This window comes from Heterodontus francisci, unplaced genomic scaffold (genome assembly GCF_036365525.1).
Source record: "Heterodontus francisci isolate sHetFra1 unplaced genomic scaffold, sHetFra1.hap1 HAP1_SCAFFOLD_96_2, whole genome shotgun sequence".
Lineage (NCBI taxonomy): Eukaryota > Metazoa > Chordata > Chondrichthyes > Heterodontiformes > Heterodontidae > Heterodontus > Heterodontus francisci.
The window spans coordinates 586,253-600,337 of NW_027141332.1; the positions used below are offsets into that span (position 1 = coordinate 586,253).

Here is a 14,085-nt window from a genome sequence, read left to right on the forward strand (position 1 = left end):
TAAGTTGCAATAAAGAAATAAGAAATTTACAAATGGATATGGATAGGTTAGGTGAATGGCCAAAATTTGGCAGATGGAGTTTAACGTGGATAAGGGTGAGGTTCTCCATTTTGGTTGGAAGAATAGAAAGGCAAATTATTATCTAAATGGGGGGAAACTTCAGAATGCTTCAGTGCAGAGGGATCTGGGGGTCCTCGTGCATGAATCGCAGAAAACTAGTATGCAGGTGCAGCAGGTAATAAGGAAGGCAAATGGAATTTGGCATTATAAAAGTAGGGAAGTGTTGCTGCATCTGTACAAGGTATTAGTGAGACTGCACATGGAGTATTGCATGCAATTTTGGTCCCCTTACTTGAGGAGGGATGTAGTTGCATTGGAGATAGTTCAGAGGAGGTTCACTAGATTGATCCCAGAGATGAGGGGTTTGTCTTATAAAGAGAGATTGAGCAGTTTAGGCCTTTACTGTCTAGAGTTTAGAAGAATGAGAGGAGATCTAATTGAGGTATATAAGATGATTAAGGGGATTGACAAAGTAGACGTAGAGAGGATGTTTCCTCTGGTGGGGCAATCTAGAACGAGAGGTAATAGTTTTAGGATAAGGGGTAGAAGATTTAAAAGAGAGTTGAGGAGAAATTACTTCGCTCAAAGGGTCGTGAATCTGTGGAATTCATTACCCCAGAGTGCGGTGGATGCCGGGACATTGAGGAATTTTAAGGAGGAAATAGACAGAATTTTAATTCGAAACGGGTTGAAGGGTTATGGAGAACGGGCAGGAAAGTGGAGTTGCGGCTGAGATGAGATCAGCCATGATCGTATTGAATGGCAGAGCAGGCTCGAGGGGCTGAATTGCCGACTCCTGCTCCTAGTTCTTAAGTTCTTATGTTCGTAGGGGCAATTAGGGATTGGCAACAAATAATGGCCTTGCCAGTGATGGCCACATAGATCTGGTGAGGAACAAAGGATCCAGAGATGAAGGGAAACAGAAATGGAGGGAGAGAGACAGCCAGACATGGCGAGAGAGTGAGAGACAGACATGGAAGGAGAGACCGATGTACAGGTTTGGTGAGAGACAGGCAGACGTAAAAAGAGGGCGAAAGGCAGATATTTAAAGGGATGCCAGCGGACATGGATAGGGAGAGTATCAGAGAGAAGGAGATGGAGAGAATGAGACAGGGTCAGAGATGGATAGAGAGAGGGAAAGAGAGAGAGAGGCAGAAATGGAGACTGAAAAAGAGAGTGGGGGGAGAGAGAGGGACATAGATAGATAGAGACTAGAGAAAAATAGAGGGAAAAGGAGGAAAAGATAGAGAGGTACATAGTTGGAAGAGAGAGAATGACAGGGATGTAGAGAGTCAGATGGACAGTAATGAGAATGTGAGACAGAAGGACTGAGATGGATAGAGAAAGAAGGATTGAGATAGAAAAAGTGAGGCATCAAGAGCGTCAGAGGGAAAGAGAAGGAGAGAAACAAAGGCACAGAGATAGAGAGAGGGACAGAGAGAGAGAGACAGGGACAGAGATATGGAGAGAGAGGCAGGGGATCCAGATGGAAAGCAAGACAGAGGGATAGAGATCGAGAGAGAGGGAGAGAGAGAGAGAGAGGCAGAGGAGGTAGAGACAGAGAGAGAAAGAAAGGGAGACAGAGATGGCAAGAGCGAGTCAGGGACTGAGATGGAGAGGGAGAGAGAGAGACAAGAGATAAGGAGCGAGATGGAGACCGAGAATGAGGGACAAAGATTGACAGAGATTGAGCAACAGAGGTGGAGAGGGAGGAAGAAGGAGGGACAGAAATGGAGAGCAAGAGAGACAGAGGGACAGAGGTTGAAAGAGAGATACAGAGGGACAGATATATATATATATATATATATATATATATATATATTATATATATATAGAGAGAGAGAGAGAGAGAGAGAGTGGGGGTTATTGAAATGAGGAGAGGGACAGATGGATAGGGGGGAGAGAGAGAGAAAGAGGGGCAGAAAAGGAGAGCGAGAGAGAATGAGGGACAGAGGTTGAAAGAGAGTGATACAGAGAGACAGAGATAGAGAGAAAGGTAGATGGATAGACATGGGGAGAAAGTGAAAGATAGATGAACAGACATGGGGAGAAAGTGAAAGAGGGGCAGACATGGGGAGAAAGTGAAAGATAGATGGACAGACATGGGAAGAAAGTGAAAGAGAGAGTGGCAGACATGGGGAGAAAGTGAAAGATAGATGGTCAGACATGGGGAGAAAGTGAAAGAGAGAGGGGCAGACATGTGGAGAAAGTGAAAGATAGATGGTCAGACATGGGGAGAAAGTGAAAGATAGATGGTCAGACATGTGGAGAAAGTGAAAGAGAGAGGGGCAGACATGGGGAGAAAGTGAAAGAGAGAGGGGCAGACATGGGGAGAAAGTGAAAGAGAGAGGGGCAGACATGGGGAGAAAGTGAAAGAGAGAGGGGCAGACATGGGGAGAAAGTGAAAGTGAGAGGGGCAGACATGGGGAGAAAGTGAAAGAGAGAGGGGAAGCCATGGGGAGAAAGTGAAAGAGAAGGGGCAGACATGGGGAGACAGTGAAAGAGAGAGGGGCAGACATGGGGAGAAATTGAAAGAGAGAGGGGCAGACATGGGGAGAAAGTGAAAGAGAGAGGGGCAGACATGGGGAGAAAGTGAAAGAGAGAGGGGCAGACATGTGGAGAAAGTGAAAGATAGATGGTCAGACATGGGGAGAAAGTGAAAGATAGATGGTCAGACATGGGGAGAAAGTGAAAGATAGATGGTCAGACATGTGGAGAAAGTGAAAGAGAGATGGTCAGACATGTGGAGAAAGTGAAAGATAGATGGACAGACATGTGGAGAAAGTGAAAGATAGATGGTCAGACATGTGGAGAAAGTGAAAGATAAATGGACAGACATGGGGAGAAAGTGAAAGATAGATGGACAGACATGGGGAGAAAGTGAAAGAGAGAGGGGCAGACATGTGGAGAAAGTGAAAGATAGATGGTCAGACATGGGGAGAAAGTGAAAGATAGATGGTCAGACATGGGGAGAAAGTGAAAGATAGATGTTCAGACATGGGGAGAAAGTGAAAGAGAGAGGGGCAGACATGGGGAGAAAGTGAAAGAGAGAGGGGCAGACATGGGGAGAAAGTGAAAGATAGATGGTCAGACATGGGGAGAAAGTGAAAGAGAGAGGGTCAGACATGGGGAGAAAGTGAAAGATAGATGGTCAGACATGTGGAGAAAGTGAAAGATAGATGGTCAGACATGTGGAGAAAGTGAAAGATAGATGGTCAGACATGGGGAGAAAGTGAAAGATAGATGGTCAGACATGTGGAGAAAGTGAAAGACAGATGGACAGACATGGGGAGAAAGTGAAAGATAGATGGTCAGACATGGGGAGAAAGTGAAAGATAGATGGTCAGACATGTGGAGAAAGTGAAAGATGGATGGACAGACATGGGGAGAAAGTGAAAGATAGATGGTCAGACATGGGGAGAATGTGAAAGAGAGAGGGGCAGACATGGGGAGAAAGTGAAAGATAGATGGTCAGACATGGGGAGAAAGTGAAAGATAGCTGGTCAGACATGTGGAGAAAGTGAAAGATAGATGGTCAGACATGGGGAGAAAGTGAAAGAGAGATGGACAGACATGGGGAGAAAGTGAAAGAGAGAGGGTCAGACATGGGGAGAAAGTGAAAGAGAGAGGGGCAGACATGTGGAGAAAGTGAAAGATAGATGGTCAGACATGTGGAGAAAGTGAAAGAGAGAGGGGCAGACATGTGGAGAAAGTGAAAGAGAGAGGGGCAGACATGGGGAGAAAGTGAAAGATAGATGGACAGACATGGGGAGAAAGTGAAAGAGGGGCAGACATGGGGAGAAAGTGAAAGAGAGAGGGGTAGACATGGTGCAGGACAGGGTAATGAAACACTTCATATCTTTTGGAGGAGCCACGTGTATAGAAATTGTCTCCAGTTGCTTGAGCTGGAGCTCAGGGTTTCTGAGCTTGGGTGGCAGCTGGAGTCACTGCAGAGCATCAGGAAGGAGGAGAGTTGCCTGCATCGTACTTTACTGGAGGTGATCATGCCAAAGGCATGGTGGATGGATATCTGCAAGACTAGGAAGATGCAGGAATTTTTGGGGTGGGTGCCAGCTCAAACCAGTACTCAGCATTGTAGACTGCTGGGAGTGATGACACCTTGAAGGAGTGCAGTCCATATCATGGCACCAATGGGCTAGTAACTGTACAATGGGCAAGTAACTGTACAGGAGGGAGCAGAAAAGAGTAGAAATACAGTTGTTACAGGGAATAGGCAGGTGTTTCTGTCAGGAACTAGGGAGGAAATTAAAAATTAGACTCTTGAATGTAGTAATCACTGGATTACTCTGAGTGCCATGTCCTAGCGACAGCCGAAATCGGAAGTTAGGGAGGATCAATGTGTGGCTTAAGGCGAGGTACAGGGGAGGGGTTTCAGATTCTTGGAGCATTGGGACCAATTCTGGGACAGGAGGCACCTATTAAAAGGAACGGGTTGCATCGCAACAAGACTGAGACCAATGTCCTCACGGGGAAGTCCACTAGTGTGGTTAGGGAGGGTTTAAACTAAACTGGCAGGGAGATGGGCACCAGCAGATTGAAGTAGTAAAGAGGAATGAGGTGCATGAAATGATAATATTGGATAGTACAAGAGATTGAAGTAGTACCACATTAGATAGAAGACTTAAGAAAGACTACGAGGAATACAAAGGCGGTTTAGTATGCATATATATAAGCACAGAAAGTGTGGTTAATATGGTTGTTGAGCTACAAGCACAAATAGCTGTGTGGGAATATGATGTAGTGGCAGTAAAGGAAACGTGGTCTAGAATGGTGAGGACTGGGCACGTAATATTCAGTGATGCAAAGCGTTCAGAAAAGATGGGGAAGGGAAAAAGGGAGGTGGGGTAGCAGTACTGATTAGAGAAGACATTGTAGTGTTGGAGAGAGAGAATGTCCCTGAGGGGGCAAGGGCAGAATCCCAGAATTTGGTTAGTGTTGAAGAGCAAACACTGGAATAGTTATGCAACTGGGAGTAATTTATGGGCCTCCAAGTAATGAGAGAGAGGTAGTGGAGCAAATCTGCAAGGAAATCAGAGAGATGGGCAAGAACTGGAGACTGATCATATTAAATACCTAAATATCGAATGGGCTATTGTTAGAGTCGAGGGCAAGCGGGGGCAGGAATTTCTGAAATGTGTTCAGGAGAATGTCCTTGAACAGTATGTTCTCGGTTCAACTCCGAAGGAGGCATTGCTGAATCTGGTGATGGGGAATGAGGTGGCCAACTGGACCAAGTATCTGTGGGGGAACAATGGTAAAAGTGATCATCATATCATAAGCTTTAGCTTAGCAATGGAGAAGAGCAAGGAACAATCTAAAGTTGAACCTCTAAAGTGGAAGAGGGCCATCTTCAATGGGATTAGAGGGGATCTCGCAATGTTAAAATGGAACCAAAGCTCGACAGAAAAAACTGGAACAGAGCAATGGCTGATCTTTAAGGAAGATATGTTTCGAGTACAGGCTACATTTCAATGGGGAGCAAAATAAATGCAGGGCTCCTTGGATGATGAGGGAGATAGAGAATATGATGAAACAAAAACAAAGCGTGTATATGCATGCCATGAATTCAAGTGAGAACCAGGTCAAATACAATAGGTTTAGAGGGGAGGTGAAGAGGAAAATACGATGGGCAAAGAGACAATGAGAATAGAATGGCAGTTAACATAAAAAGGAAACACCAAAATATTTGACGGGCAAGTAAATAGTGAGTGAGTAGTAAGAGGTGGCATGGGGCCTTTTGGGGACAAAGAGGGTAATATCTGCTTAGAGGTATTTGTGACCCTGATAACAATCAATAGCTTGGCTAACAAAGAATCAATTTCTGTGCAAATTCATACTGTCCAAGGAGATAACAACCAGAATGAATAGAACTTTTCACAGGTTTTTAATCTCAATTATTGGCAAATGTTTTATCAGTTCAGCCCCACTTATAGTAGGATAGTAACTGACATCATAGGACCAACCATCAGGCAAACCACAAGGTCTGATATCCAAAAAGGGATCAAAGTAAAGGCTCAGAATGACATCTTTGCATACTATTCACGTACTGAATACTTCCAAAGGTAGAATTTGAAAGAATTGCTGCCAAAGAAGCAACTTGAGGAATGTTACAAATTTGTATCAGCTTCATTACTTGATTGAAGCTGTAAAAGACTGTTTTGTATTGATAAATATGCCCCGTTTCCTGTCAAAATAAACTTTCCCTTCTAGTTTACTATTCGAGAGTCCCTCTTTGGCTTCTACCTTGTATGAACCAAACATTTATTGGGTGAATTTGAATTAGTGAATTGCATAATCAAGAATTACATTAAATTAAAATACTCAACAGATATTTAAAAAAATGTCATTATGAATCTAAGCAAGAATCCTCTGCAGACCAATCCCCGCCCCAACAAGAAAAAGGCCATGAAACCAATGCTGATTATTGTAAAAACCCACATGGTTCACTAATGTCCTTTAGGGGTGAAATCTGCCGTCCTTACCTGTGACTCCAGACCCACAGCAATGTGGTTGACTCTGAACTGCCCTCTGAAATGGCCTAGCAAACCACTTCGTTCAAGGGATATTAGGGATGGGCAATAAATGCAGGCCTAGCCAGCGATGCCCGCATCCCACATACACACACACAAAAAACCAAATTAATAAAAAAGGTTAAGTTGTCAATAAAATATATCCGAATCAGGTTTTGAATAATTTCAGGGTTCTGTGCTGTTAATGTAAAATGTCATTTCTAATACATGGGAACTGCAGGGAATGGAATCTGAAACGGGATTTAGTTCCAGCATTTGAAACCGTCGAATCTTTCTATGCTGCAACTAATTTAACAATGAGATTGAGAGGGTATTTCACCGCCTTCTTCAGCTCCTCTCTGAATTTACTCTGGGTCACAGTGTAAATACATGTGTTGGTGCAGGAACTGAGCAGCTGCAGCATCCTTGCCGTGCGTTCTGTGATAAGGCGAGGGTCAGTGAAGGACGAAAAAGACCGGATATTTGTAATTCGTCGGTAAATAGTATACACGACCTGGGTCACCCATAACAATATAAAACTGCCGGATATACTGAAGAGTAAAATGATGGATTTCATTCGGTTTTCCATCTCTGGGTCCTTGTGATTCTCTTCATTGCTGTGACCCCGGAGCCCCTTGCGGACTCTACTGGTCAATAAAATACGTCTGACCGTCATAATATTGAGCAGCAAAATCAGAATGAACGGAACACAAGGGGTTAAAATTCGGTTAAACAGTTCAAATGAGCTCCAGGCCGGGGAAGTGTGGAAGCTTGGCTTAGTGACACACTCCCAGGGAACATTATCAATTATGTATCGCGGTTCATATGTAAAAAACCAGGGGACAGACTCAAAGCAGCTCAGCACACTCACTGTTCCTACAACCACAGCCGCTGTTTTCTTGGTGCAATATTTTGTTTTCAGCTTCTCACAACAAATGGCCACAAATCGATCAAAGGTGAAAGCGACTGTGAGCCAGACAGAAACCATCGTGGCTGCAAAAACGAGGAAGTTAATGAGACAACACAAGGGAGTAATTCTCAGGAATGAATCTCGGAAATAAATCCAAACAATCCAGCCCAATATGGGATCGGAGATAACGACCAGCAGATCGGCAACTGCCATTCCCACCAGGTAGCAAGAGATACACTTGGAGAGACCGCACTTTCCTCGGGACAGGATCACAATGGCCACCAAGTTAACTGGAAGAGAGAGAAAAAGGAAGCAGAGAAATTGCTGATCAGATCTGGAGCCAAAGCAATAGTTTGACAGGCTGTGGGTTAAAATTTCCAGCCTTGTTGCTGCATCAAACGGTACAAATTGATTCATTTACTTAAGAAGTTGATACAGAAAGTGGATAAAGTCATCACCGGATGTACTGGAAAGGGCTGAGAGAGGGTGCAGTGCCGTTGGTGAAGGGAGAAGGTTTTATAAAGCAGGATCCCAGTAGATTAAATATGGGATTTGGGCTCCAGGCTGTAGGCCAGGAAGATCTGGGAACATGGGGAGGTGCAGCTGGCTTGTTGCTCTAAGACAGCAGTAGATCCCAGTAACACCGCTCAGTTAATCTCTGTGGTAATTGGTGTGAGAGAACAATTCATTGTATTCAATTCCTCTTTTTAGTACATTTAATTAGATTGAAATTTAAATGTATTCCTGAAATCAGTCTCACCTTTTATTGAAGTCGGGGGTCAGAAACATTGTGAAGCACAGTATTTAAATGATGCATCAGCATCAGTGAATAACTGATTCTGTTCTGTTTATTTAGATAGTCAGCGAGAAAGGGAAAGGACCTTCCAATAAAGCAGACTATGCACGTGACAGGGATAAACACACAGGGAATGAGACCAACAACAATAAACCACGCCAAATACCACTGCAAAATATTGAGGATGCTGGAAATCTGAAATAAAAATAGAAAGTGATGAAAATACTCAGCAGATCTGCAGCGTCTGTGGGGAGAGAAACAGAGACAATGTTCCAGGTCACTGACCTTTCATCCAATCTGATAGTATCTTCAACTCACAGTTTCTCTCACCAACTGTTCTGGAAATTTGAACAGATTATGCTTGTGAATTATTTGTGCCGCTGCTTCTCTCTCTTTCTTTCTGTCTATCTATCACTCTGTCTCTCCTTCATTCTCCCTTCTCCTTCTCTCTTTCCTTCTCTCAACTTCCTCTGTGCAATCACTTTCTTGATGATTGGTTTCCAATATTTCTTTATTCACTGATGTTTTTTAATGAAGGTAATCTTCCGTCCTTACCTGGGGGGGGGGGGGGCGGGGGCTCTATATGTGACTCCAAACCCACAGCAATGTGGTTGACTCTTAACTGCCGTCTGAAATGGCCTAGCGAGCCATTCAGTTGTCAAGGGCAACTGGGGAAGGGCAGCAAATGCTGGCCTTACGAGCAACGTCCACACCCCATGATAGAATGAAAAATAATCTTGCTACTGCATTCTGTTCACCTGCCCAGTGTTCAATGATGCTATTCTCAGTGTTAGTTCAGTGGTGAAGCCTCTGTGAATATAGTCACACAGTCATTACGGCACTGAAGGCAGACATTCGGCCCAGTAGTCCACATTGGATATCTGCAGAGCAATCCAGTCAGTCCCATCCCCCTGATCTACAGCGGGAATCACAGGAAAACACGCAGTGAGAAATAATACTGAATACAGTAGTACAGTTAACACCGATTTACAGCAATAATAACTGAGATAACAGCTTACCAGGAACTCCAACAGCTGCAAGAATAGGATAGTAACTGTTTTCTATCTGATGGATTGTAGGATATCCCATTTCTGTGAGAAGCAGCGACGACTGTGCATCTGGGAACTCAAAGTTGTGCCAGGCACTCTGAGCTGATCTATTCGAATGAGTCCTGATTTTATACAGGCGATAGGTCTCCACTGACACGGCTATACCCCTGATATTTGCAATCAGTGACACTTACTTGAACAAACACCTTACATTAGCAGCTTTAACTCAGTTGTAAATAATTTCGTGGATAAATCACGAACCAAACCAAATTCTTAGTTAGACTCTCTCGGAAATAAAACTGAACGCTGTAAGCTATAACCATACAAGATTGATCACACAATGATGAGTATCTTCCTTTACAGATTGTATTTATTTGTATTGACAATGTTCGTGTTTGTTGATTCAATAATAAATGCTACAGATTTCACTGCAGTCGACACTGAATTCAGGAACACAAGCAGACCCGTTACACTCTGTTACTGCAGTTCCCTGATTAAAATTATGAACTTTGAGTCTCTAACACGGGGATAGTTAAAGTCAACAATCAGGATTACAGCCTAAAAATGATGGTGGGTGATATTAGGGGGCGGACTCTAAACGTGTCCCACTGACATTCCGCTCTCTGCTATTTTACTATAGATGTTTACTTGCTTATTCTACAATGGCACCAGTAAAATAAGAACAATGTTGCCCCCTGGCTCCATTCCTCCAGTTCACTCCTGACAGGCCACCCAACCTCAACCTTCCATCAATGTTAACTCATCCAAAACTCTTCTGTTCATTTCCAACCCTCACCATGTCCCACTCACACATCACCCTCACCTCACCGGCCCACTTTGGGTTCCAGGGCAGAAATGTCTTAAATTTAAATTTATTATCCTTGGATTAAACTTCCACCATCTCCTCACCCCTCCCCATCTCCACCCTTCCTCCAAACCTGCAGCAAACATAACTGTGATCTCTCCATACCTCTGATGCTGACCTGCTTCATGGACCTGCCCTCGCTTTGTTCATTTCTTACTGATCTGATTACAGTCAAAGAATATCCAACAATGGCTTCTCTTCCCACACCAGGACCATTAGCTCTGGAGACCATGAACTTCCCATTCTTGTTCCCTCTTCTTCCTCATCTACATACTGCCCATTGGTGACATCATCTACAGACATGGGGTCAGATTCCACATGTGTGCTGACAATATCCAGTTCCAGCTCTCCACCATCTCTCTAGATCCTCCACTGCTTCTGTGTTATCACACTGTAACAGTGTGCTTTACATGAGCTGCAATTTCCTGCAATTAAACACTGGGGGGAGCAAAACCTCCAGCTTTGTCCCCACCTCAAACACCACACCCTTGTCACCGATTAATAAGTCCCCTGTACCTGTTGATCTACAACACAGAATATTGAAAGAGATGGTACAGAGATAGTGAAAGCATTGGTGATCTTCTTCCAAAATGCGATAAATTCTGGAGTGGTACCTGAAGATTGGAAGGTAGTAGATGTAACCCCACTATCTAAGAAAGAAGAGAGAGAGAGTAAATGGGGAACGACAGACCTGTTAGCAGTGCATCAGTCACAGAGAAAATGCTACAATCTATTATTAAGGATGTGATAACTGGACACTTAGAGTATGATGGTAGGACTGGGCAAAGTCAACATGGATTTACGAAAGTGAAATAATGTTTGACAAACATGTTAGAGTTTTTTGAGGATGTAACTAATAATAAGGGGCAGCCAGTGGATGCGGTGTATTTGGAATTTCAGAAGGCTTTTGATAAGGTCACACACAGGAGGTAAGTAAGCAAAATTAGAGCACATGGGATCAGGGGTAAGAAACTGGCATGAACTGGAAATTGGTTAATGGACAGAAAACAGCGAGTAGGAATAAATGGGTAATTTTCAGTTTGACAGGCTGTGACGAGTACGGGAGGCAGTGTCATAGCGGTAATATCACTGGGCTATTAACTCAGCAGCCTAGGCCAATGCTCGGGGGACATCGGTTTGAATCCCACCATGGCAAATTGTGAAATTTGAATGCAAATCATCAACCTGGAATTAAGAAAGTTAGTCTAATGGTGACCATGAAACTAGTGTCGATTGTTGTAAGTAATGCCCTTGAGGGAAGGAAACCTGTTGTCCTCCGCTAGTCTGACCTGCACGTGACTCCAAACCCACAGTAATGTGGTTGACCCTTAAATGCCCTGCCCTATGAAAACGGCCAAGCAAGCCACTCAGTTGTATCAAACCCCGACAAAGCAGAAGGAAAGGAATGAAACCGGGCGGACCACCCGACATTGACAATGGGAAACCCAGCCCTGGCAAGCCTGCAAAGTCCTTCTGAGTAACATCAGTGGGCTTGTGCCAAAATTGGGAGAGCTGTCCCAGAGAATAGTCAAGCAACAACCTAACATTGTCATACTCAGGGAATCATTTGCAGCCACCATCATCACCATCGGTGGGTATGTCTTGTCCCACCAGAAGTGGTGCAGCAGTGGTAGACAGGCGGGAGAGTGTCGTCAAAACATTGACTTGGGACCCCATGAAGTCTCATGGCATCAGGTCAAACATGGGCAAGGAAACCTCCTGATAATTACCACCTACTGCCCCCCCCTCCCCCAACAATCACCTCCACCGGCCGGTGAATCAGTAGTTTTCTACATTGAGTACCACTTGGAAGAAGCACTCAGGGTAGCAAGGGCACAGAATGTATTCTTGGTGGGGGACTTTAATGTACAGTAGCGGCAAGTTCTGAAGGACAAAGCTGTTAGACTGGGTCTGTGAGGGAACCAACAAGAGGGAAACACCTACTTGATCTAGTCATCACCAATCTACCTGTCACAGATGCATCTGTCCATGACTGTATTGGTAGGAGTGACCACCACACAGTCCTTGTGGAGATGAAGTCCCGTCTTCACATTGAGGATACTCACTGTGGTGTTATGTGGCACTACCACCATGCTAAATGGGATAGATTTCGAACAGATCTAGCAACTCAAATTTGGGCATCCATGAGGCGCTGTGGTCCGTCAGCAGAAGCAGAATTATATTCAACCACAACCTGTAACCTCATGGCCCGGCATATCCCCCACTCTACCATTACCATCAAGCCAGGAGACCAACCCTGGTTCAATGAAGAGTGCAGGAGGGCATGCCAGCAGCAGCACCAGGTATACCTCAAAATAAGGTGTCAACATGGTGAAGCTACAACACAAGACTATTTGATCATAATGAATGGCAGTGCAGGATCGAAGGGCCGAATGGCCTACTCTTGCTGCTATTTTCTATGTTTATAAGATGGAATTCTTTCCACTTGCCTGGATTGGTGCAACACCAGCAACACTCGAGAAGCTTGACAACAACCAGGACAAAGGAGCCTGCAGAATTGGAACCCCATCCACAACCTTCATACATACAAATATAACAACAGACGAATTAGGGACAGGAGCAGGCCACTCGGACACTCATGCCTGCTCCACTATTCATAGGCATAGAACATTACAGCGCAGTACAGGCCCTTCAGCCCTCGATGTTGCGCCGACCTGTGAAACCATCTGACCTACACTGTTCCATTTTCATCCATATGTCTATCCAATGACCACTTAAATGCCCTTAAAGTTGGCGAGTCTACTACTGTTGCAGGCAGGGCGTTCCACGCCCCTACTACTCTCTGAGTAAAGAAACTACCTCTGACATCTGTCCTATATCTATCACCCCTCAACTTAAAGCTATGTCCCCTCGGTTTGCCATCACCATCCGAGGAAAAAGACTCTCACTATCCACCCTATCTAACCCTCTGATTATCTTATATGTCTCTATTAAGTCACCTCTCCTCCTCCTTCTCTCTAACGAAAACAACCTCAAGTCCCTCAGCCTTTCCTCATAAGACCTTCCCTCCATACCAGGCAACATCCTAGTAAATCCCCTCTGCACCCTTTCCAAAGCTTCCACATCCTTCCTATAATGCGGTGACCAGAACTGCACGCAATACTCCAGGTGCGGCCGCACCAGAGTTTTGGACAACTGCAGCATGACCTCGTGGCTCCGAAACTCGATCCCCCTACCAGTAAAAGCGAACACACCATATGCCTTCTTAACAGCCCTATTAACCTGGGTAGCAACTTTCAGGGATTTATGTACCTGGACACCAAGATCTCTCTGTTTATCTACACTACCAAGGATCTTCCCATTAGCCCAGTACTCTGCATTCCTGTTACTCCTTCCAAAGTGAATCACCTCACACATTTCCGCATTAAACTCCATTTGCCATCTCTCATCCCAGCTCTGCAGCATATCTATGTCCCTCTGTAACCGACAACATCCTTCAGCACTATCCACAACTCCACAGACCTTCATGTCATCCGCAAATTTACTAACCCACCCTTCGACACCCTCTTCCAGGTCATTTATAAAAATGACAAACAGCAGTGGCCCCAAAACAGATCCTTGCGGTTCACCAGTAGTAACTAAACTCCAGGATGAACATTTGCCATCAAATACCACCCTCTGTCTTCTTTCAGCTCGCCAATTTCTGATCCAAAGCTCTAAATCACCTTCAATCCCATACTTCCGTTTTTTCTGCAGTAGCCTACCATGGGGAACCTTATCAAACGCCTTCCTGAAATCCATATACACCACATCCACTGCTTTACCCTTATCCACCTGTTTGGTTACCTTCTCGAAAAACTCAATAAGGTTTGTGAGGCACGACCTACCCTTCACAAAACCTTGCTGACTATCGC

At 44.5% G+C, this 14,085-nt stretch overlaps 1 protein-coding gene across 1 annotated transcript; it reads right to left on the reverse strand.

Annotated features, from left to right (window-relative positions):
• Positions 1 to 1,659: 1,659 nt before the first annotated feature.
• Positions 1,660 to 9,385, reverse strand: LOC137362823 (probable G-protein coupled receptor 139). The gene is made up of 3 exons (XM_068027042.1): positions 9,316 to 9,385; positions 6,915 to 7,790; positions 1,660 to 1,760 (listed from the first exon to the last, which is right to left on the reverse strand). The coding sequence occupies exons 1-3, from the start codon at positions 9,383 to 9,385 to the stop codon at positions 1,660 to 1,662; spliced, it is 1,047 nt and encodes a 348-aa protein (XP_067883143.1).
• Positions 9,386 to 14,085: the final 4,700 nt, after the last annotated feature.